General features: G+C 40.4%; 1 protein-coding gene across 2 annotated transcripts in view; it reads right to left on the bottom strand.

Annotated features, from left to right (window-relative positions):
- The window catches only part of LOC149217466 (uncharacterized), a 342,847-nt gene extending 318,573 nt beyond the window's left edge, over positions 1-24,274 (bottom strand). For both annotated transcript variants that reach the window (XR_016250681.1, XM_089391373.1), the window contains exon 1: positions 23,724-24,274. Coding sequence is in view for 1 of the 2 variants with exons in the window: in XM_089391373.1 (XP_089247499.1) it covers positions 23,724-24,104 (381 nt within the window). In the remaining variant the exon portion in view is untranslated. The remainder of the gene's footprint in view (positions 1-23,723) is intronic.
- Positions 24,275-26,704: the final 2,430 nt, after the last annotated feature.

The raw sequence follows: 26,704 nt of genomic DNA, 5'->3' as shown, positions 1-26,704 counted from the left end.
TGACAAGAATATCCTCCAAGCATAAGTCAAGCCCTTTCAAGATTACTTCCTCTTACAACACTTTGTCCTCCTCCTTCCAGCACTTTGTCTTTCTTCCTTTAGCACTTCTTTCGACAACTGTAGAGACCTTAGATTGTATGCTCTAGAATGATCCTTGACCTTTTCTTCCTTCGCTTGAGATGGAGCCTTTCTAACTTAAGAAGATGACCTTGTTGCCTCCCAACGAGCCCTCCTCTTTTTCACAAATATTGCATACTTAGAGTAGCAGTAATGCAGCCCTAGTTCTTCGCATGTGTGAAGGAATACCCTCACAAGAACTATGTTAGACTTCTCCTTCTTCCTTCGCTTGTATAGCCTTCTTCCTCGCTTGAGTGAGAGGCCTTATAGGCCTAATTATCTAGCCCAACCAACGAGATTATATGACGGTGATAGTAGTGTTGTAATGACTGCAAAAAGAGGCTCCTTCCTTTGCACGTGTAACATGCTCTTAAGGTCTTCCACAATTTCTTTTGACTCTTTGACTCACCTATAGCACTTTAACATGTGCTAGACCTATTTCAATGAGCAAGAAACTCATTGACAAATATAATAAAAGTAATATTTCTTTTCTTGAATAAATACAAATATCAAAAGTAAATTTATGAAGACCGAACCTAGTTACATTTCCTTCAACATCCTAGACATGTTTTAGCAAGTTTTCCATCCTTTAGGGACTAACCCCTTAGCTTGCCTAAGAGAGAGCTTAAACGAAGTGAGTAGAGAATAGGTGACAGCCCCTACTCTAAGTGTTGCGCTTTAAAGTTTATACCTTGTGGTGTTGGAAACTTTTCCCACAATTAGGTGTACATCTTAGGCGACAACAGGAAACAAAATGGTTCTGCGGATTACTACTCTATCTTGAGTTGCTTGGTAGTTCATCATGAGCATATTGATGTTGCCATTGTTGGTCATTTTGCATTGGTTCTTGTTGGTAGCAAGTGTCCTCTCCTTACACCTTACAGAGGATCTAGTTGTAGCTTATAAATGGTTTCCTACATTGCTCCATTCAATAGCTTACACTTAACAACAACAAAGTTTTAAGCTATCTTGGATACTTATTCAAGATGTTTGAAGTTGTCAGTACAAGGGAATGTAATGCAATGCCATCTTCTTCCAAATGTGTTCATTGTAGCCCAGGATGTAATGATTTTCTAGTAGCCACATTTGTTGTTGTGTATCTTATCACTGACTATGAGAATATCATTCCAAGGTTTCTACACAATTAGGCTCTGAAAATTCCTGAATCTAACACATCAGAAACCCCTACTACAATTCCAAGTTTACTGTCTCCTACTTGTTCTTTACATTAACAAGTTATTTAATTGCATAAACATCGAAGTAAACACAAATGCAGCCTTCACAGATATACAGATCATGCACTGAAGTAAACAGAAACAATAACACAAGGGACACTGTTATTTTTGGACAATCATCCCCGAAAAAACCCAATGCGGGAAAACCGATGCAGAAGATATGAGGGTTTTATTATTAAGCAGGGTGCTAGAAATGGATCACCCAACAGAGCATGTCCTCGGCAGTAGTACCTCTATCCGGAGATAGATATTCCAGCAAATCAACCACTGGATGATCAACCCCATAGTGACTCTGACTGTTCCTTGTGCTAGACAGTGAAAGCTGCTCCAAGCACTGCTCTGGAACTACATCACTCTTCAGGAATTGTGTCACCCTCTCCCAGTTAATCTGCACTCAGTCTGCCCCACAGAATCTCCCCAGCACTGCCTCTGAAGCCCAACGTCAGCCTCTACGGCCCTCTGCACTGCCTACGTCAGCCTCTACGGCCTCCTACATCCTTTGTGTCAACTCCTGCTGCTTCTGCGTCAGCCCTTCTAGGGTCTGCGTTGTCTCTCCGGCACTGTGCTGCCTCTCTACTATGTATTCTTCAGCCTCGGATGAAAATCCCTTGTTGAACTGCCCCTCGCTGCAACTGATCACTAACTCGATTTCCTCAGCAAACCTCGCCCCAGAAAATCGAATTCTTGATCTCTCTTGGTGTGTTTCTCCAACTGACCCTCAAGCCTCCTCTTATACTTTTCTTGTTGACGATTCAACGGCCAAGATTAAGTCCCTAATCAACAAAAAGATTAGAACTGGCTTGATCCTCCTCTCTTAGAGCTTTCTCACCCATCTATATTAATACACATTAATATTTTAATTTTCCTAAGTTTAGACTTAGGAACTCATTAAAAATATCAATTATTTTAATATCTCTTCATCTGGGTGGAACTTCTCGAAACGATTTCTGGGCCTTGGAGATCTCATGTGCCTTAGCCTCTCCACCAAATTTCATGGCTAGAGCACATCAGATGCTACCCAAAATCAACATCATTAGACTTGTGAGATTTCAAAGATCTCACATTATTGGCTTCTTATTCTTATGTAACACAACTCCTTCCTCAGCTCAAGTGCTCATCCTATATTCCACCTTATAGGGGAATGTTAGAATGTGTTTTAATGTTGTCTAGTGGCTTGATGTAATTTTGTAATTAGTGTCATAATGATGATCATTATAACATCATTTGTGTGACACTAACACATGTAACAAGGCCTCACTAGACTTTTGTAATATTGCACGTGCAAATGGAGATGTGTTTGGGAGTAATTTGGGGATGACATGTCTCTTAGGTTAAGGTGATGTATGTTGAAATTCAGTAGTTCGGAAGGTATTTCCGATTAGTTTGGTTGATGGGCAATGCACCCAATGTTTGGGTTTTGGACCCAAAGGAGTGGGCTTGGAACCCAGGGAAAAACATTTATAATTCTAATTTAATTAAGAAGTCAGCTTAAGGGTCAAGTTGGCTCAAGTCGGCTAGCAAGGCCAAGGGACACACCGCTTGGGGTCTCACACCCCTTAGACAAGTATAAATATAGCCAATGGAGACGCTAATGGACAAGAACGACAAGGACGTTATTCATGCATGTAAGGAGGCTAAACGACCTACCTTAGGCAACAAGCCTTAGAGAAGAGTATAGTTGCAACAACAACGAGGAGAGGAGCATCTTCTGTTTTGAAAGCCGAGTAAGTCTGTTTGAGGGCTTGTAAAGGTTGTTGCCAGGAGAAAGCAGGTCGCGCCTACCAAGAGGAGGCTACAACTAGGAGGAAAGAAGGCCACAGGGTAGCCACCCTACTTAGGGCTGGTGTGGCGAGGGATGCCTAACTAAGGCCTAGAACAGCAAGGCGGGAGGGCTAGTAAGGTCTGCCAAGATAAGGACAACAAAGGGTCTGCAACAGCAAAGTAAGAGAGGCAGGAATTGTGTTAGAGCTTGTTGCATGCAAGGAAAAGCTAACAACAAGGTACAACAGGATTATTAGAGGGCTGACAATAAGGACAACATAAGATCGTGGGCTAAAGGATCATGCCCGGGTAAGTTGATTTGCTTTTGGTAATTTAAGGAGGGCTGATAAAAGCCCTAGTCTACTACATTAGTGAAATTGAGTGTTGTAGGTATTGTATTTTGGGCAAATGAGAGCCCAAGGGACTTGGCCTCAACCCTAGATTGGTCAAAGGACAGACCTGATATTGGCATTATACAGGGATTGTAAAGGGTCATTACCCTTGGTAGGGGAGCCCTAAGTTTTCTTATTGAAGGACTAATAAGAAATAAGTTTTGGGCGTTAAATTTTGTGTCTTGTGCATTGATCTAATTGATGGAATATTCCATTGTGCAAAAGTTTTTAAAGTTAGGCATTTCAGTGTAGCTGTGTTTTCTAGCCAAAAACATAGACCAGGCCTAGGATGCATGGATTTCTAACGTAATATCAAAGTTATTTTGAAGAGTAGTTGGGTAAGAATTGTGCCCATGTGGCAGCTCTAAGAGGGAGTTCTGGGACTGTTGCAGGAAGAAGCAATGTTTCCAAGTGAGTTGGCTGGACATGGAACAAAATGTTCAGACAAGGAGCTATGGATTATTGCAGCTTGGGGTGGTAGGATGGGAGTTTTGGTAGATTGGTGAAGAACTTGGTGCACAATAGTATGCTGAGTGGCAGGTTGCCAATACCATCAATGGACTTTCGTTGTCTTTTCAAAGTAGGTCGCGGCAACTCAGATGCCTTGGCAAGGAGTGCTTTGACATGGACGAGGTATCTTCGTGTGAATGGCAAGTTGTTTATGAGATAGTATCTTCATTAGGTTGCAGAGTTGCACATCTGACAGTGGAGCCATGTGCATATGAGGTGTTTGACCTAGGAGGATGAGGACACTTGCAGAGTTGAGTTGCGATGGTCTAGAGTGGACTAGGCCAAGTGTTCAACTACAACTCGGGACTGACCTTGAAAGGACACAAGTTCAGTTGCAGCACTTTCTGAGAGGGAAAGCAGAGTGAGCCAAGGGAAGGTTGTGTAGGCTCAGAGGGAGTTTGGCTTCAAAGGGAGATTGCGAGCTTAAAGGGAGTGTCGGCCACCTATGGGAAGTCTAGCCTTTCAGTTCAAAAAAGAAAGTGGAGTCTTCCAGGCCATGTAAGGAAAGTCACGAACCATGCAAGGAAAGTCATGGTGTGTGCAAGGAAAGTCGTAGACCATGCAAGGAAGTCATGGTGCACGCAAGAAAAAGTCATGGTACATGCAAGGAAGTCATGGATCATGCAAGGAAAGTCATGATCATGCAAGAAAATTCATGGCACATGCAAGGAAGTCATGGCCATGTAAGGAAAAGTCATGGAACATGCAAGGAAGTCATGGCCATGCAAGGAAAAGTCATGGAGCTGGAAATTTCTAGGAACAAGGAAAGTCATGGTTTGGATGGACATGCTGTTGAGAATTCAATAGGGCAGTGAATATGTTAATTCTCTTTAACTTGATAATTGTTTGTGTTACCTTTTACCTTATTAGCTTTGTTCCTTATTATTATATTGTGAGATACATCAAACAACTACCAAAACAATAAGAATAGTGACACAGTATATAGGCTGCAAGCTAGGGCCAAAACCCCTCCTCTTGAGGGAAAACCCTTAAATCTCTTCTCTTCTTATAGATCCTTCAATTGACAAATACCATGACCTAGAGACTCAGACAAATACCCTCCAAGATCAAGATCAACTCGGCCTCCTTCTGCAAGATCTTTGACCTCCTATTTTTGATCCAAAATTTTGTCTCCCGGCAACTGCTACAACTGTTGTTGCTCCTCAACAAGACTTCAATCTTCTTCGTATGGCCTCCTTCCTCTTCGCTTGCCTTTCCTTGAATCTTAGGACTAATGAGACACTCTAAGACACCTTCGCTTTACCTCTTTTCTCTCTTGTCACCAAGATCGAACCAAAGATGTCCCCAACGCAAAAACCCTAGCTTCGGCTTTCACGTGAGAGAGAGAGAGAGAGACTTAACCCAAGCACATCGACTTCCTTTTCTTCTTCTTTGTCCTTCTTCTTCTACCAATTTTAGCCTTCTTCTTCGCATAGAAAGAGATGTGTGTGAGTGTGTCTAATGGAGGACGAGTTCCTCTCTATATATAGGCTTCTTCAATGGTAGACGTGGCTCTTCATGTAGGCCGACTTGGCAGCCTTTAGGCCGACTTGACGTTGGAGGGAATTTCAACACTTTAAAGACAAAAACGGTTTTTTCTTTACATGACACAATGTGCCCATAGGGTCTTCAATATATGTCAATGACTCTTAAACCCTAGAAGCACTCAATGGGCGCTTGACCTATAAATAAATAGACTTGAGCATGAAACCCATGCTTCAATAATAATTTATTTTCAAGAATACATTTCATAATTATGAAGACCAAACCTAGATACACATTTTCCAACACTCCCTCTTAACTATGGAGGTATTCATAAGAGGTACATGGTCATTCTCAATCTGAAGAGATCTCAAAAAAAGAGTCGAATTCGTAACCCATCTGTCTAGCATCGTATTTAACCAGCATTGTAACATAGCAAGGTCTTAACTAACAACTCTATCTCTCCACAAGGTCAGAGCATAATCCTAGCGAGACCAATGACTTATAGACACCATAATCATTGTCTCTCAAGGTACATACTCCACCAGGGTGTTCACCGAGTATAACCTTCGTTGGATTATTCTTATCTTGGGTAGCTAATCCTCAAAGAATATTGGTCCATGACTACTCTTGTCTTGAATGCCCTACCTCATTCTCAAAGAGTATCGAATGTCAGATGGTTACCCAATCCTCCATTCTTTCTTCCCAAGTGAAGACAAGAACGTAGTGTCTATCTCTCCCTCTCAATTAGGGACGATACATCAACCAAACCAAGCTTGTCTCTCAAGTACACAAGGTTCTTGTTCGGAAATGACTTTGTCAATATGTCAGCTACCTGCTCATCAGTGGAGATATACTGTAGCTAAAACACACCATTTTGCACTAGCTCTCGAATGTAGTGACACTTGTTGTTTATATACTTTGTCTTTCCATGAAACACTGGATCCTCAAACAAACGTATACAACTGGTGTTATCACAAAGTATCATTGTAGGGTTCATTGGTCCTTCAAACAGGTCGAATAGCAGCGTCCTTAACCATACTGCTTCCTTGCTTACTTCACAAGCTGCAACGTATTCAGCCTCAGCACTACTTAAAGCAATTGTATCTTTCTTTCTACTCATCCATGAGATCATGGAGGATCCCAAACTGAAACATCCTCCCATGGTGCTCCTTCCATCTTGCTCATTGTCTCCCCAATCGGAGTTTGTATATCCAATTAATTGGACATCATTCCTTCTATCATACTTCAGACAATAGTGGATGGTTCCTCGTAGATATCTCATAATATGTTTCGCTGCTACCCAATGATCATGCTTCGGCTCCACTTGGAATTGACTGAGAACATTTACTGCAAAGCATATGTCTGGTCGAGTATTCACCAAGTACATCAAAGCATATGTCTGGTCGAGTATTCACCAAGTACATCAATGATCCAATAAGTTGCCTATACTTGGAAGGATCCACAGGGCTAGATTCAGAACTTCTTAGTCTCTTCAAATTTGTGATCATCGGAGTAGTCATAGGTTTGCAATCCATCATGTCAAACCTCTTCAGTAGCTTGATCATGTACTTTCCTTGACCCAAATAAACTTCATTAGGCCCTTACCAGACTTCTAGTCCCAGATAGTAATGCATCAGCCCAAGATCCTTCATGTCAAATTTTGCCGCTAGTTGCTTCTTGCATTCTTCAATTCGACCTTCTACACCTATTAAGAGAAGATCATCTACATACAAAAGAATAATTACAAGTTCTTCGTCTACCACCTTTATATAAAGGTTCAGATCTGCAGAACTTTTTGTGAAGCCTATTCTTTGAAGATATGCATCCATTCTAGCATACCATGCCCTTAATGCTTTCTTTAATCTGCAAACATATGCCTTTCTATCTTTAACTTCGAATCCCAAGGGTTGTTCTATATAGACTTCTTCATCTATTGTGCCATTCAGAAATGCAGTCTTGACATCCATTTGGTGGATGTTCCATCCCATTGATGTTGCCAGAGAGATTAATGATCAAATTGTTGTATATCTTGTTGTTGGAGCAAATGTCTCTTCATAGTCGATGCCTTCAAGTTGAGAGAAGCCCCTAGACACAAATCTTGCTTTATACTTATCTATACTTCCATCAACCGCATGTTTGATCTTATAGATCCATTTGGAAGTAACCACAGATTTGTCTTCGGGTCTAGGTACGATCTCCCAGACTCCATTCTTCATTATAGATTGATATTCTTCATTCATGGCATCTTTCCATTCCTGATTGATTACAGCCTCTTCAAAAGTGGATGGTTCTGCTCCTATTAGTTTTGTCATGTATGTAGCATACCCATAATATCTTTTGGGTTTCTTGCTTTCTCTAAATGATCCTTTCGCTACCTCATGACCTTCTGCATCAAGTAGAGTAGATTTTAACCAATTAGGTATTTTTCTTGTCTCAGGGATAACCACAGGTTGAACAGGCTCACTAGGACCTTCTTCTTCAAAGTGCGATTCTTCTTCTCCCTTATCCACTTCTTCCTCAAATACGGGAAGTTATTCATCATCAAAGTTTATGGAAAGTTTCTTTGATTTCTTGAAAGCTATGCTTTTGTCAAATATGACATCACGACTGGCTTCTATGTGATGTCCATCTTTCATGTAGGTCCTATAAGCTTTTGATGAGTTGTTGTACCCAACAAATGTTCCCTTCATTCTTGAAGGATCCAGATTCTTTCTTTTGTCCTTGGGTATGTGGATATATACAGGACACCCAAAGATCCGGAGATGATCTACAGATGGCTTCTTTCCAGTGAACACTTCTTCTGGAGTTTTGTTGTCCAATGATCTGTGGGGACTTCGATTCTGAATGTAGACAGTGGTCTTCGTGGCTTCTCCCCACAAAAACTTAGGAAGATCTTGATCGTGTAACATTGCTTTTACACTTTCTTCAATGGATCTATTCTTCCGTTCTGCAACTCCATTTTGCTCAGGATTGTATGGGACTATCAACTCCCTCTTAATCCCAAACTCCTTACAGAATGTTATAATCTCCTTGGATGTATATTCTCCTCCATTATCAGATCTTAATATCTTGATTCTTTTTCCTGTAAAGTTCTCCACTTCGGCTTTGAATTCTTGAAATTTTGAAAATACTTCGTCCTTGGTTTTCATCAAGTAAACCCAAGTTTTTCTTGAATGACCATCAATGAATGTGACATAATATAGATGACCTCCAAGAGATTTAGGAGTCATAGGGACACATACATTGAAATGAATGAGATCCAAGATTTCTTTTTACCATGAAGCATTGCTTCCAAATGGTCTCTTGGTATTCTTGCCCAATGCTCATCCCTTACAAACTCCTTCATGATCTTCCTTTAAATTCAGAATCCCATCTACTATGGAACTTAGAGTTGGAAGGATTTTGAAATGTAGATGACGAAATATTCTATGCCACAGTTCACATGGGCTAATTTCAATGTGAATTGGGGCTTGGGCCACAGGAGACATTAGTCTGTAAAGTCTTCCTTCTTGAATGCCAATGAATTTAGCTTGATCTATACTTGAGTCTTTACTCCATAAAACGACCTTACCATCAATGAAAGCTACTCTATCACCCTTTTCTTCTAGACTTGAAATGGAAAGTAAGTTCTTGTGCAAACGTGAGACAAATAGAATGTTGTTGAGGTGAATGTTGCTTCCATCTTAAAGCTTTATGGAGGTTGATCCAATACCTTTCATGGGATAGCTCTTGTTATCTCACCACTATCAATTACCCAAATGTCTTCATCTTGGAATGTGCCAGAGAGAGCCAAGAAGAGACCTTCATCCTTTTCTTTGATTGATACCTTCTTTGTAGAAAATAAGAAACTCCATGCTTCCTCGATACCTTTCTTGAGATGGCTTGCAATCTTCTGATGAACTTCTTCAATGTAGAAGAGATCTTCACGATGCCCTTAGATAACCTTAGCTCTGATACCATGTTGAGAATTCAATAGGGCAGTGAATATGTTAATTCTCTTTAACTTGATAATTGTTTGTGTTCCCTTTTACCTTATTAGCTTTGTTCCTTATTATTATATTGTGAGGTACATCAAATAGCTACCAAAACAATAAGAATAGCGACATAGTATATAGGTTGCAAGCCAAGGCCAAAACCATCATCCTGAGGGGAAAACCCTTAAATCTCTTCTCTTCTTATAGATCCTTCAATTGACGAATACCATGACCTAGAGACTCAACAAATACACTCCAAGGTCAAGATCAATTCGACCTCCTTCTACAAGATTTTTGACCTCCTATTTCTGATATGAAATTTTGTCTCCTGACAACTACTGCAACTATTGTTGCTCCTCAAGAAGACTTCGATCTTCTTCGTATGGCCTCCTTTCCTCTTCACTTGCCTTTCCTTGAATCTTAGGGCTAGTGAGACACCCTAAGACACCTTCGCTTTACTTCTTTTCTCTCTTGTCTCCAAGATCGAACCAAAGATGTCCCCAGCGCAGAAACCCTAGCTTCGACTTTCATGTGAGAGAGAGAGAGACTTAACCCAAGCACTTCGACTTCCTTTTCTTCCTCTTCGTCCTTCTTCTTTGACCTCTTTTAGCCTTCTTCTTCGCATAGAAAGAGATGTGTGTGAGTGTGTCTAATGGAGGACGAGTTCCTCTCTATATATAGGCTTCTTCAAGGGTAGACGTGGCTCTTCATGTAGGCTGACTTGGCAGCTTCTAGGCCGACTTGATCTTGGAGGGAATTTCGACACTTTAAAGACAAAAACAAATTTTTCTTTACATGATACAATGTGCCCATAGGGTCTTCAATATATGACAATGACTCTTAAACCCTAGAAGCACTCAATGGGTGCTTGACCTATAAAATAAAAGGACTTGAGCATGAAACCCATGCTTCAAGAATACAACTCATACTTATGAAGACCGAACCTAGTTACACATTTTTCAACACATGCTAGATGCTTTGAAGTCGGAGGCTTCTAGGAGCATGGTATATTTGAAGATCCAGGTCTTCCCAAAGGATGTGGTTACAAATCAGATTCGGAGGCAGGGCCACATCGAAGTGGTGGTGGAAATAGCTTCCTCACTAAGAGAGAGTGTTGAAATTTAGTAGTTCGGAAGGTATTTCCAATTGGTTTGGTTAATGGGCAATGCACCCAAAGTTTGGAGTTTTGGACCCAACGAAGTGGGCTTGAAACCAGGGACAAACATTTATAATTCTAATTTAATTAATAAGTCAGCTTAAGGGTCAAGTCAGCCAGTAAGGCCAAGGGACACACAGCTTGGGGTTTCACACCCATTAGACAAGTATAAATATAGCCAACAGAAAGGCCTACGGACAGGAAGGACAAGGACATTCTTCATGTGTGTCAGGTTAAAGGACCTAACCGAAGTCAAAAAACCTTGGAGAAGAGTATAGTCGCGGCAACAATGAGGAGAGGAGTATCTTCTATTTTGGAAGCCGAGTAGGCCTATTTTGCGGGCTTGTAAAGGTCACTGCTTGGAGAAAGCAAGTTGCAACTGCCAAGAGGAGGCCGCGGCCAGGAGGAAAGAAGGTCGCAGACCGCAAGCCTAGTTAGTGCTAGCCATAGGGATGGTGTGACGAGGGAGCCCTAGCCAAGGCCTAAATCTGCAAGATAGGAGGGTTGGTAAGGTCTGCCAAGATAAGGACAGCCAAGGGTCTGCAATAGCAAAGTAAGGGAAGCGGGAAGTTTGTTAAGGCCTGTTGCAGGCAAAGAAAAGCTAACAACAAGGTACAGCAGGGCTGTTAGAGGGTTGAAAGCAAGGACAACAGAACACCATGAACTTAAGATCATGCCCATGTAAGTTGATTTGCTTTTGGTAATTTAAGGAGGGTTGATAAAATCCCTAGTCTGCTACAACAGTGAAATTGAGTGTTGTAGGTATTGTATTTTGGGCAGAGGAGAGCCTAAGGAACTTGGCCTCAACCATAGGTGTATTAGTCAAAGGATAGACCTAATATTGGCATTGTACAGGGATTGTAAAGGGCCATTATCCTTGGTACGAGAGCCCTAATTTTTCCTATTGAAGGACTAATAAGAAATAAGTTTTGGGCGTTACATTTTATGTATTGTGCATTGGTCTGATTGCTGGTATATTCCATTGTGCAAAAGTTTTTAAAGTTAGACATTTCAGTGTGTTTGTGTTTTATAGCCAGAAACATAGACTAGACCTAGGGTGCATGGATTTCTAACAATGTATACTTGAAAGTCATTCTTATCCAATACTTCTCCCTTATCTCTTGATGACCTAATCATCAACCTTTATGGATTGTTTGATCTCCACCCTTGATTTTACCTTACAATCAATGGTCCAAGTTTCTCCTACTTACTAAAGGTCTTGAATCAATAAAAAAGTGGAGAGTGGCTTATGGTATTGATAATAGCCTAAACACTATGGATCGTTAAGCTACATCATCCATATGCTTAAGAGTCGTATGAATCCTATTTTAACTTCATACGTGTGTCTACTCTTATTATCATAATTGGGAGAATTATGTGAAGAATACAAGAAGGCGTTGCTTTCATGTATATTCCCTGCTTACCTCATAAATCTCATCTCCTCTCTCTTATTTGATAGATATAGTTTATTTATTTGATGCTTTCCATGAGATTCGAGTGACCTTGCCACTTGCACTATCAACTTTTTAGCACAACACCCAAACTAATATTGCCTTCTTCATACAACAGCTTGATCGCATTCAAGCTCAGATACAACAAGCTTTTCAACACACAAAAGACTAATCTAAGGCCTTTCAAAATCATCATTGCATTCCCTCTCCCTTCCAAGTTGGTGACAAAGTATGTGATCTGCAACTGATCGGAGGTGAGACTCTGTGAGGCTTAGAGAGCCTCTCCTCTAAGGCGGATCTTACAAACTCTGCTCAGAACTAATGAATCAAACACAATCACACAAGATAAGATAAAAGAGTCTAATATTCACTTGTATTATCATGACGCTTGATAGCCTTTTAAAGAGATTACAAATACATAGTTAGAAGTTTCCTTCTTTGTTGTGAGTTGCCAAATAGGAAAAAGCTTAATACATTATTTAGATATTGCCTTTTTTCATATAAGTTGCCTAGGACTAGATGTTTTGTTGAAATTTGGAAACTAGGGCCAAACATCACCTTGGACAGCTCATATGAGGCAGCTGATATTTTTATTAGATTCCTCTTTCCGAGAGGTGTAGGATTGATCTAAAGATCATCTCATTCTGACATGTACAAATGGAATTATGAATTTATTTCTATTATGGACAAATTGTCAAGGTAGGCCAGCCATCTAATTTAGACCCACAAGCCCACAACGTTGCATATAAATAGAAGGAGCCTCCTCCTCATTTAGACACTTCACATCACTCACATATCTCTCTCTCCTTTCATGATTGGGTACGCATTTTTGAGGCAACTCTCCACACGTGCGAAGGACAATTCTTTTTTGTTCCTGCGTTGACCGAAGTTGCAGGAAGGGTTTTGACCAGCATTGACCTGTTTGACTGCATTTTGTGAGGGATATCTTTGTTTGGGCAGGCTGCATTTCTAGGCACAGAAATCGAGGCAGACCATACTATTTGACCAACGTTGACTGCAAAAGGGTTTGACTACAGCGTTGACTATCATTGACCAGGCTTAATTGAACATTTTCATACTGTTTTTGGGCTAATTTGATTTGTTGTTGGAGGCCAAGTTGATCGAGTTTGACCGAGTTGTTTTGGAGGTCAAAATCTGCCCTGTTGACCAGCGTTGACTTTCTGGTTAGGGCTTTTTGTCGTTGTTGTTTGACAGGTCAGATTTCACTTTGACTGGCAAGTGAATATTTCATAGTGTACTCTTTCTCTCTGCTGAATTTTGAAGAATAATAAAAAGAATTGATCAAAGGGTTCCCCACATTGGGGTTTGTCCCTGGCTGGCGCCATATCTTGTGTCCTCTTGTCTTGGCTTGTATTCTATTGTTATTGTTTATGTTCTATCTACATTTTACTATCATGTTGATGTGTTGCTAATCTGGAAATTGATATTGGGATATAAGAAAATTGAAGTAAAATTGCTCTTAAGCATAAAATATACCATTGTTATCTAAAATTAACATGGTATCAGAGCTGAGTTAAAGACAAATCCCAAGCAAGAGTGAAAAGAGTAATCACTAAGAAGAGCAATCACTGAAATTTGTTGGACAAGAGTCAATGGCCTCCACATCCTACTTCAAATCTAATGACAAGCTTCATGATAAGTCAAATTATCACACATGGAAGATGTCTCTTGATTTGACTTTAGAAGAGCAAGATGTTATGGACTATGTGCAGGGAAAGATTTATGAACCTCCTTCTAATGCACCGGTTGCTGCTAAGACAAAGTACAAGAAGGGTGAAGTCAAAGCAAAGAAGATCATCAAGGATTCTATTCATAAGCATTTAGTTGCTTATGTCTCCGATTTGAACACATCAAAGGAGATATATGACAAGTTGGTTGGCATGTTCAAAGCTAACAATGCAAATCAAGTTCTCTTTCTCAAAAACAAGTTGAAGGATATAAAGAAGGGAAGAGATGAAGACATTCAATCGTACTTCATGAGGATTACTGAGATCAAAAATGATCTTCTTTCGATTGGAGAAGCTATTGCTGATAGGGAGCTTACTCTCATTTCCCTTGGAGGACTCCCTCGTGAATGGTATGTGTTCAACACTACTATTCTTAACAATGACAAGATTCCAGGTTTTGAAGATTTACTGACCAGATGTTCTTAAGAAGAAACAAGGATGATGGAACTAGATATGCCTTCAAATATGAATGATCCTACTACATTTTGCTCTCATGCTAAAAATAAGAACAAAGCAGGTTCAAAGAAGTAATGTCAAGGAAGATCGGGTTTCAAGAATGGAAGGAAGAGAAGATGCTTCATTTGCAACAAGTTTGGCCACTATGCTAAGGAGTGTCCTAATAGAAGGGATACACCTCATGATGATGACGACAACGATAACAATTTCAGGGGCAACAACAATCAAAGGAATGGCAGATTCAACAACAAAGGAAAAAGGAATGCTCCCACTACTCAACATGGAAATGGACGCCCTCCCAAGAGATCAAGAAACTCCAGGTATGATGAATCTAATGTTGTCGATAACAAGCAAAAATAATTTTATCTTATATCTGCCCTCTCTACTGCATTTCCTCCGGACACCTTGGGAAATTGATTGATTGATAGTGGTGCCTCAAGGCACTTCACTGGGTATAAGGAAACTCTTTCAAATCTAATTGAAAAGGATACAAATTTGGAAATTATCCTTGGAGACAATGCCACCTGTCCCGCGAAGGGGGTTGGGAATGTTACTCTTCAATTGAATCAAGGTAACACCATTCATCTACAAGAAGTACTATATGTACCCGATTTAAAGAAGAACCCGATATCTATCTCGACAATGGAGGACAAAGGATTCAAGACGGCATTCATCGATGAAAAGGTACGTGTGTGGAATAAAAATTTCAAAGATGCATTTACACTTGGATTCTGGGTTGATAGCCTATATCAAGTTGGAGGAAGTCCATTGGGAGCTATGTCTTGCGACACATCTCTTCAACCCGAATTATGGCACCAGAGGTTTGCCCATCTACATTATAAGGCTCTACCGGATGTGAGGAAGATGGTGATAGGTATGCTGGAATTTAAAGTAGAACATGAAGGTGTTTGTCAGGGGTGTGCCAAAGGAAAGCATACAAGGGGACCATTCCCCTCTAGTGATTGCAAGACTACCGCATATTGCAGTTGGTTCATTCTAATCTATCTGGTATGATGCTCATGAACTCTTTGGGAGGATATTTATATTATGCTATCTTTGTGGATGATTTCTCTCGCAAGACTTGGATTTATTTCTTGAAGAAGAAGGACGAATTATTCTCATGGTTCCGTTCTTTCAAAGCATTGGTCGAAAATCAAATAGGGAAGAAGATCAAAATATTAAGGACCGATAATGGAACTGAATATGAATCAAATGAGTTCAATGACTATTGTAGAGAAGCTACCATTAAGAGGGAGACTACTACGGGGTATACTCTCGAGCAAAATGGTGTTGCTGAAAGGAAGAACCATTCTATTATAGAAGCCACTCGTGCCATGATTCATGATCAAAGCCTTCCGAAGTTCTTATGGGCCGAAGCTGCAAACAATGCCATGTATGTTCAAAATAGATGCCCTCATCAAGCGTTGGATTCCAAAACTCCCGAAAAAGTTTTCACTGATGTTTCTCACTTTAGAATTTTTGATAGCCCCGTATATTTTCATGTGCCAAAAGAAAAGAGAAGCAAATTGGATGCTTCTGGGAAGAAGGGAACATTTGTGGGCTACAGTGAAACTTCTAAAGTATATAGAATCTATGTGCACGGTCAAAGTGAAGTGGAGATAAGTCATGATGTCACATTCGATGAAGATGTTGCCCTTGGAAAGATTAGCAACCTTCCTATTCCAAGGTAAAACAAAGAAGCAGATTCAGGAAAGCAAGGAGAACCGCAAGACGAGCCGATGTCCAATGCTAAAGGACCAATGGATCCCATTGATCCACCCCCTCACGAGCCCTCCTCAAAAAGGAGACCCTCATAGCTTAGGGAAACTCTCGAATATGCCAAGAGACATGTTGCACCAAGGGGGACATTTCGTGAAAGTAAGAAGTCGAATAGGTACCAAGGGTACTTAACCGCCATGAGCACCATTGTTCAATCTGAGCCTTGCACATTCGAAGAAGCTGTGAAGCACCAAGTTTGGAAGGATGCTATGAACGAAAAGTATGAGTCGATTATGAAGAATGATGTTTGGGATGTGGTCCCTAGACCCAACGACAAATTCGTTGTCACCTCGAAATGGCTCTACAAGATCAGGCATGGAGTTGATGGAAGTGTTGAAAAGTTCGAGGCTAGATTTGTTGCTTGAGGTTTCTCTCAAAAGGAAGGTGTGGTGTGGACTATGATGAGATATTTGCACTTGTTGCCTGATATACCACCATCCGTTCAGTTATAGCCCCTATTGCCTCGCAAGGATGGAATCTACACCAGATGGATGTCAAGACCGCCTTCTTACATGGTTCAATTAAGGAGGAGGTCTATGTAAAACAACCCGAGGGGTTCGAAGTTAAAGATCGCCAGACACATGTATGCAGATTGAAGAAAGCCCTCTATGGGTTGAAGAAAGCTCCCTGAGCTTGGTATGAGAGGATCGACAACTACCTAATGAAACTGTGATTTACAAAAAGTGAAGTTGATCCGAACCTTTTCTTTAAGGTTGAGAATGACAGACCTCTGATCTTGGTACTTTATGTAGACGATCTCTTTCTGACAGGTGCAGACCCTCTTATTCATCAATGTAAGAGAGAGTTGGCTTCCAAGTTTGGAATGAAGGACCTAGGACTGATGCATTACTTCCTAAGGTTGGAGGTTTGGCAAAAGCCAGGTGAGATTTTCCTCTCTCAAGGAAAATACATTGTGAAGCTACAGAAAGATTTGGGAAGGTGGACTACAAGTCTATGATTACTCCGATGGAGCTTAACTTCAACAAGTTATGCAAAAGTGTTGTTGGGCCCGATTTGGGAAATCCTTCTGAGTGTCATCAACTCGTGGAGGCCCTGATGTTCTTAGTGAACTCTCGTCCGGACATATGTTTTGCAGTGAACACATTGAGTCATTTTATGGTCGAGCCTCATCACATACACTAGATTGCTGCCAAGAATCTCTTGAGATATCTCTGGGGCACAATCACCTATGGACTGAGATACACTGTCAGGAATGTGAGGCTCCATGGTTATTCTGATGCTGACTGGGCTAGCAGTGTGGTGGATCGTAAAAGCACATCTGGATGTTGCTTCTCTCTAGGTTCTGCTTCGATATCTTGGATGAGCAGGAAGCAGAAGTCGATTGCTTTGAGCACCGCTGAGGCTGAATACATTATTGCTAGTATGGCCTCCTGTGAAGTTGTTTGGTTGAAGAAGCTCTTTAGTGATCTATTTGGACATGTACTGGATACCACCATGATCTACTGTGACAACCAAAGTGGGATTCATCTTTCTGAGAATCTCGTGTTTCATGACCGCTCCAAGCATATTGATATCAGGGACCACTTTATCCGAGATATGGTACAAAGAGAAGCAATAAGGCTCCGTCATATTGGGACTGATGATCAGGTCAAAGCCCCTAGGGAAGGTCAAATTCTTAACCTTCCATGAATGGCTTGGATTCCTGGAGAGACCCTCTTATGAGGGTCCCGTATAAGATGGATGTTGAGCTTTGGGAGCTCCAAGGGGGCTTGGGGTACTTCTTGGAGCGATGAGCGACCATAGGGTGAGTGGTTCACCTTCTCCTAGTGGTGCGCGATGTACAGGGTGGTTCACCTTCCTTTGTGATACCCCATGTTGAGATATGCATAGGATGAGTGGTTCACCTTCTCCTGTCGACACATCCTACCCATGCAATCCGGGACTCATGTAAAGTACCTTCATCTGGCCAATGAGTAGGGAAATGAGAATAGGGACCATAGTACTACCGATGGATGCATCGTGTACTACTGTACTCCCTATGCTAGGATGTTTGATATTGATCTGGGATTAATAGAGACTGACTTCGAGTCAGTGGAGAGTAGTATGATACAATCTTAAGTATTGTTGACCGACTTCGGGTCAGTGGAGAATGGTATGATACATTCTCGATCATTTATTCTTCATTATTTCTTCACGATTCAGCAGAGCAGAGATGACAGGGATGGTACAGATTGTTAGATGGTTTGGTAGGTGAAGTTCTCCCTAGTTGAGAGGAAGCGTTAAAATTTGGCAACTAGGGTCAAACATCATCTTGGACAACTCATATGAGGCATCTGATATTTTTATTGGATTCCTCTTTCCGAGAGGTGTAGGATTGATCTAAAGATCATCTGATTCTGACATGTACAAATGGAATTATGAATTTATTTCTATTATGGACAAATTGTCAAGGTCGGCCAGCCATCTAATTTAGACCCTCAAGCCCACAACGTTGCATATAAATAGAAGGAGCCTCCTCCTCATTTAGACACTTCACTTCACTCACATATATCTCTCCTTTCATGATTGGGTACGGACTTTTGAGGCAGCTCTCCACCCGTGCGAAGAAGGACAGTTCTTTTTTGTTCTTGCGTTGACCGAAGTTGCAGAAAGGGTTTTGACCAGTAGTGTTGACCTATTTGACTGTGTTTTTGTGAGGGATATCTCTGTTTGGGCAAGCCACATTTGTGGGCACAGAAATCGAGGCAGACTGTACTATTTGACCAGCGTTGATTGCAGAAGGGTTTGACTGCAGCGTTCACTTTTGTTGACAAGGTTTGATTGAATATTTTGGACAGTTTTTGGGCTGATTTGATTCGTTATTGGAGGCCTAGTTGACTGAGTTTGACCGAGTTGTTTTGGAGGTCAAAATCTGTCATGTTGACCAACGTTGACTTTCTGGTTAGGGCTTTCCGTGGTTGCTGTTTGACTGGTCAGAGTTCACTTTGATTGGGCAAGTGAATATTTCATATTGTACTCCCTCTCTCTGCTGAACTTTTGAAGAATAATAAGAAGAATTGATCAAAGGGTTTCCCCACATTGGGGTTTGTCCCTGGCTGGTGGCATATCTTGTGTCCTCTTGTCTTGGCTTGTCTTCTATTGTTATTGTTTATGTTCTATTTGTGTTTACTATCATGTTGATGTGGAAATTGATATTGGGCTATAAGAAAATTGAAGTAAAATTGCTCTTAAGCATAGAACATGCCATTGTTATCTAAAATTAACATGTTTCCTTCCTCATTAGATGTTACCATTATGAGCCAAGAAGCTTGGTGACCAATTCCTCTCGGTTGAGATGGAAAGCGTCCCTTGCTTTCTGCCTCCCAGTTTTAAGATTGAAGATATGGTGAAACATGACTACAATGAAAATATGGATGTTGATGTTGATGCAATGTTAAAGATGATGATGAAGCAGATGCCTACATAATGCAGGAGGGCACATCTCCACGGGAACCTGATCCAGATGTTGTTGTTTTGAATTGAATTTGATGATGTAGTAGGTACCTACTAAAGCGGGGTGGGATGGCACATCCCCAAAGGGAACCCGCTTCGAATGTTGTTGATGCTATCCTGAAGAGGAGGTCGCAGGTGCCTACTTAGCCCAAGGTGGGAGGGCAAATCTCCAATGGAACTCGAGTAGAATGTTGTTGTGTTGATTCTAAAGCAGGGTGGGAGGGCACATCCCCAAAAGGAACCCACTTCGAATGTTGTTGATGCTATCCTGAAGAGGGGGTCCCAGGTGCCTACTTAGCCCAAGGTGGGAGGGCACGTCTCCAACAGAACTCGAGTAGAATGTTGTTGTATTTATTGTTGATGAAGTAACATGTGCCTACATAGCTTGGGGTGCGTGGGCACATCTCGAAAGGAACCCAAGCCAGATGCTGCTATGTTGAAGCTTGATGATTGTGAATGTGGTAGGGCTAAAGTGAATTGTGATACCTGTGACAAAAAGATGGAAATGGGACTGCTGAGCATTACGCTAAGTGAAACAAAAAGAAACCCTTGGATGAAGGCATGTAGAGGTGGGTGTGGAGGACCACTAGATCAAAAATGGAGCAAAACGTTGTGACAACATGATGCAGATCTGAGAAAGAAAAGTGATACCAGAGAACATGTTAGATTTGTTATGAGTGCATCGTGGAAATAATGGAGGCAAAACAAGTTGCATAGGCGTGAGGGAAGGTCAGTGTGTGATACAAAAAGGAGAAGATGTATGTGGATGAGAGCTGCGTATATGTGCAAACGAATTTTTAGATGGACTGAACTGCAAAAAGGAGCATGAGCTTGTGGGTGAGCGAGATCCAAGTGGCATGAGCCATAAAGCTAAAGAAAGAAATAAAACGCTGGTGCAATTTTGTGTTGAGTTGTAGAACTAAAAGGTGGATGGAAATGCACAGCGGCAAGGAATAAGTGGAAAAAAGGGAGAAGAGTGAGGGAAAGAACGTGAGCAGAAAAATAAGGAACAGGGCAGTGAAAAGGGGATAAGAGAAAATCGGATTGGATAGATTTAATAAAAAGAACCGACGGAAAAGAAAAAACATGGGAATTGGTGACACTGGTGCGACGTTTGAGAACAGGTATCAGCGCGAAGCAGCTGGAAGGTGCGGGGAAATGAGAGAAAAACGAAAATAAAATAATAATTAAATGAGAGTTGGTGGCTAGGGCAAAGAATGTCAGCGTGGAGAGAACTACTGAAAAAAGGAATTCTTTGGGAGACGACTATGTTAAAGAGATAAGGGGAGAGGAGATGGCAGCAAAAATGGATTATGGCTATCAAATCTTAGATTTAAAACCTGTATGCAAGCAAAAAAATGAGATCTGCCATTGGGAATATGAGGTGGGCGCAGATGTGTTGGGCACTTAATTTAAATAAATGAGCATAAAAAAAATAATCGAAGATCAGGTCTCAACTTGCTTTGATACCAATTGAACTGCAATTCATCGGAAGTGTCTCACTTTTAAGACGGATCTCACAAACTCTGCTCAGAATCACACAAGATAAAATAAAAGAGTTTAATATTCATGAGGTTTGATAACTTTTTAAAGAGATTATAAATATATATTTAAAACTTGCCTCTTTTGTTGTGAATAGCAAAAATCTAAATACATTATTTAGATATTATCTTAATATAAATTTACTAAAACTAGATGTTTCTTCCTCATTAGATGTTACAGGCAGCCTGGCTACCCAGTATAGCTCTACCTCAAGAATCAATGTTTCAGAGGACATGGTCACACTAATACATTGGCTTTGGTATGGACCACACAGTCTTGTAACAGGTCGAGGAATCCACCTTTAAACTAGATCTTCCCCAACAAGTGGGCATTCATCCGATCATCAAGATCAGCCAACTAAAGTTCTATGAACCATCCTAGCTTGACGAAGAACTGCAGGTCTCCCAACCAATCCATAACATTCTTGATTTTCAGATTCCATTGGCACAAGATGCCCATTGGATAAGCGCCCTACATCCACTCGATACCCAATTGTCACTACATATCTGATTAGTCTCAAAGGTCATTCGTCCACTCAAGCCAAATAGATGCTGGAAGATGAGTTCACCAAATGTTTTCCCACCTTTAGGGGTAAGTGGGGCAAGTGTCCTCACTGCGGACACTTGCTACTGAGCCTAAGAGGAAATGATACATTCTAGAAATCCCAAAGGCCATTTAAGAAACTGTGTGTTTGTAATCAAGTTAGTGATTAGTATTTATAACTGAAGAGATTGGGCCAGCATTGATTATGATCACTGTCTAAGCAAGTTGTTATTTATAACCACCTACTGTTAATCTAGTCAACTTTGATCGCGATCGTCATCTCTAATAAAGCCTAGCAATCACAAAGTAGATGAGTCATTTGTCCAATCTCCTCGGTTAGTTTCTCTCCTCAAGCTAATCTGTAATGATTGACTATATAAGATGGCAGGACAAACACTAAATAGGTAGAAACTAAAACATGCTAAGATCAAATCATAAGATAGGATAATTTGATTGATGTCCAACAAGTGCCCACAAAAGTACGTCAATGAGGCCAAGAGATACATAAAGTGTAAATTATAAAGTGGGAGTGCAATAGCAAGAGAACAAAAGCAAAACGAGTGCAGCTTAAATAAGTGTCTAACTAACCAAATCGCTAACCAAAAAAACATGCGTATAACAATGTTATAAGTGCAGGGATAGAATGAGAGAGTCCAAGACTGGAAATGTGGAAATCCCGATGCTGAGCAAGAGAGAGATGGAGATAGATCAAATTTTCTAGATCCTGATGACCGAGGTCGGGGGATTTGGGCGACCGGCTTGCTGTCATAGTCATCAACACCATGAGGGTATCCAACTGTACGATCTTCGGGGAGGGGGAGGAGCATGAAAGCCCTTCTCTTCCCATCCATGATAGAAAGAAGGAAACTACGGATAGAGACCTGTCTGCTCGGCTGAATCTGATGGGTAGTCCAACAGGCAGGAGGTGCTCTGCTCTGGAACCATCAGGAGTTAATTTGTCTGTCCCTCTGATGATATGTGGTATGTGCCCTGTTCCGGTAGCTCCAAAAGGATAAGTAAATTAATGGCAATATGCTGAGAAGTTTAACTCCTCATATCCACAAGCCTCAGTTTTTAGTGACCCCAACTTTTTTAAGAATGTTTTGATATTGTTAATCGCGATTCTAATATTTCCAAGGACTGCGATTGAAATTTGGCAATAAAAGGTCATCATCTATGCATCAATATTAAGGTCGTGACTTGCTTAATATGTTGCTGTTTGAAACTTTTGGTTAATTTCCTGTCTCTTTCCACACTTCCCAGCTGTTGCTGGTCATTTCCGACAAATGTCTATGTGTACCCAAATATCCCGCAAATAAAAGGTCATCATCTATGCATCAATATTAAGGTCGTGACTTGCTTAATATGTTGCTCTTTGAAACTTTTAGTTAATTTCCTATCTCTTTCCACACTTCCCGCATCAATATTAAGGTCGTGACTTGCTTAATATGTTGCTGTTTGAAACTTTTAGTTAATTTCCTATCTCTTTCCACACTTCCCAGCTGTTGCTGGTCATTTCCGACAAATGTCTATGTGTAACCCAAATATCCCGCCCATAAAATAATGTGCCTTAAACTTTTCCATTTTCTGCTTCGAAAATCATGAAATTTTCAGTAATATTTTGATAAAATTTGGTAGGGATTTTTGTAAATCCAAATTACAGTGGTCAAACTTTAAGATTTTGGGCGTCTCTGAGATTTTTATGGTGAAATAAAAGTTTGGGAAGTTTTTGATAGTGCTAATCTATTTCCACCATCCTCCTACTACTGAAAAATTTCATGAATTTTTTATCCAAATTTCAACCACAATTAATAGCAATTCCTCTGACCGAGTCACAACACCCTTTCTAATTCTGAAAATTAAGATTTGAACTCGCATTGATTGTATTTTATAATGCGCTGTAAGCATTACCTTTTTCCATGAAATTCCACCAATCTTAAAGAACCCCGCGATCTATTTTCAAATTTTAAATTTGAGATAGCAATTTCTATCAACAATGGGGAGGACGGAGCAAGAATAGGAAAACCTTTCGATCATTGGTAAAATGCCAATCATCAAATAATTAATGGAGTCCCTATGAACTGGGAGATCTCTGATATGAAAAGTTAAAAGAATACTCACAACCCAGTGGCGCAATGAAAAGCGCCTGTCCCAACTAGCGAGGGTTTGGCGAATGCGATAGCCGATACCGGACTTGGGCGCCCTGACCAACAGAGGAATCGTCAACAGCAACCACAGCCCAGCAAGAGCAAATGTTGTCCACACAAACGTGGTGGGCGCAGCCGATGACAGGCCAGAGAGAATGGGCAGAATTCCCATGGATGGCTCCACCTTTGAAGTTGCATTCTCCACCCCGCTGACTTCTGAAAAATTCACACATTGCCCCCCACCACTAACTCTGCGCATGAAAAACAAGCCCGGATTACAGCTGCAAATGCTGCCATTGCTGCTGCTGCTTTTCAGTTCAATCGTTCCTTGGCTCTGGCAAGGAATACTACTCATTGTCGCTGTTTGGTTTCTTCTCCTCTACCTGCAATTCATAGAGTTAAAGCCATGCTATTATGTTCATTGAATTGCTCACCTGGGCATTCCACACATAGATTCCTTTCTTCCGTTAAGGAATTGCAGAGATTCAACGATCCTTTTTCCACGTCAGACCACCAACAACGTTGACGTGCCCAATAAAAGGAAAGCAATGACGTGAAAAAACAGAAAGCGTGTGGTTGAGCACATGGATCAAATTAACAGAAGTAGCACACGGAACTTTGAGACGCTACCATTTTGATTGGATGCCTGGCTCTCTTCATTTTGATGGGATGTCTCACTCCCTTTCAGATTCAAGATTACTCGAGACAACCTTTTTTTACTTTTATGAGTTGCAATGTCTCACTCCCTTTCATTTCAGATTCGAGGTCACTCGGAGTAACTTTTTCTTTGAATTTTCTTAGTTGTGATGAGTGACGCAAATTGTTCTGTGGGCCCGGTTGGCGAAAATCTTCAACATTTTATGTGTTATTTGTAACTTTTTGTTGTAATTAAAGAGCGACAGTTATATATTAAAAACAAAATTAATAATCTTGACGGCAGTTGCAACATTAGTCGCAAGATTCGTTACAGTGATTTGAAGTTGATAGGGCAAGGAAGGGGAAGTGTAGATTAATTAGTTTGTATTGGGTTTAGTGTTTACTAAGTTATTGTATTAAGAAGTGTTCAACAGTTCATTGTAAAATAGATGTGTAAGCATTAGATGTAATGTAAAAAATATAGTATGTCAATATTTTTAATGTGGATTATATTATAATTAAATAATAATAATAACAATTTTAAAAAATAATATAATTTTTTTTAAAGTGTAATAAAAAATTTGAATCAAATAATAAAATAATAAAATTTAATTTGTTATATTTAATTTTGTTTTTATTAATAAATTAGGAACAATATTTTTTTAGGTAAAAAGTAATTTGGGATTTTTAACCGAAACCACTAGAAATTGGGACTCTTGAGACGCTCGTAAGAAACTAACTTTTCGAAATAAATTTCGGGCTTTCCAGGTAATTTCGTTTCCACTCCTCGTTCCTTTGAGTAGACACGTGCTAAAGGCGGAATGCACGAACACGCAGAACCGCTGATAAAAGTAGCCACCAGCAATTAAGCAATAATACAGTTGCTGTTAGTTCCTTACACGAGCTAGTTCGGCCCTTCCTGTAGTTGAGGCCGTGAGCCAGGCAACCACAACCAAATATAAATTTCAAGCTAGCAGTTGAGTGCCTCGAATCTTGCAAATGAAGGAGGAATAACGTCAAAGGAGTTACGTTTATACTAGATCTGGCTGGCAGCTTCAATTCCCATAATTTGATCATACGGAAAAGAGATCAACGTTAATGTAGAACTAAATCCCCACAGAGAGAGACGTGAAAATTAAGTGGCCACTCGTTTTTCTCAATCTGAGTATTTGCCGCCTTTGAGATAATTAAAATGCAGTGGAAATTTTCAGGGCATTTATTAGCAGAGTAGTGTGGTTAGCAATATGACCAGAGCAATGAGACTAGCGAGCAGTGAGCAGTGTGAAAGCAGGGAGTTTTTATGCAGCGGAAGTATCGAGCAGCGAGCAAGCAGCAGCAAATGCATTCAAACATGACGCAGGAAAATTGCCTCATCCATCAAACCTAGAGGTTTGGGTAAATCGCAAACAATATTGGGGCATTTTAAAACTAAGAATAGCCCATCTAAAATGGGAGCAAACAAGAAAGAAACAATCTAAGAAGAAAAGTAATCGAGCCCTTTGCAAAAAGCACTCAAACAAGACTCTTCCACAAACACCTGGCAACAAGAAGTCCAAAGAAAAGTCATTGATGATTTTGCCTTATATAGTCCCACATCCACACCTCTCACCTAGTCATCTGATCTTTATGTGAAAGAATTGTTAAATGCAAAACCTGGTTTTAAAAGCTAAAGGGTAGGAAAGAGATCATAAAATTCATATAATAACCGCTGAGAACAAGGTGTTAGCAGAAAGCAATGAAATTTTAAAAAAACAAGTGGCATTGCTACAAGAAGCTCCCCTGATAGAGAAGACAGAATGGCAACGCATGAAGGCGGATGTGCAAAACATAAAGAAATCTGTAGTGGAAAGTACAGAGGTGGTGAATGTGAAATCATCCCAAGATAAAAGGAAAATAATTGCCCAAATAAACAATCATGAAAATAATTGCCCAAATAAATAATCATGAAGAGAACGCAAGAGAAGAAACGAAAGAAGATTCCACCAAAGTTTCTAAAACATGGGCTCAAGTTATTAGCAATTCTGCTAATAAGAAAGGAGAAACAAATATTCAGGTTGACAACATGCAAGATAGTGAAGGCAAGGAAAGACAAAATAGGGCAGCAAACATAATTATTAAAGGGGTGAAAGACTATGGGAAAAATGAATGTACTCTTGACCTTGCAAGAGGCTTCTTGAAAGACAAGTTGCTATTGCAAGGACAAATATGCCAAGCATGGAGGGTGGATAAGCTTAACGAGGAGAGAGTCACGCCCATAAAATTCATTATGCCTAGCTTGCGTGATAAATATATTATTCTAAGCAAGAAACATCTCTTGAG

This window comes from Pinus tabuliformis, chromosome 1_1 (genome assembly GCF_031772625.1).
Source record: "Pinus tabuliformis cultivar Carrire ecotype Pingquan chromosome 1_1, CPIR1, whole genome shotgun sequence".
NCBI classification, from domain to species: domain Eukaryota; kingdom Viridiplantae; phylum Streptophyta; class Pinopsida; order Pinales; family Pinaceae; genus Pinus; species Pinus tabuliformis.
This window is presented reverse-complemented; position numbering and strand designations above follow the sequence as displayed.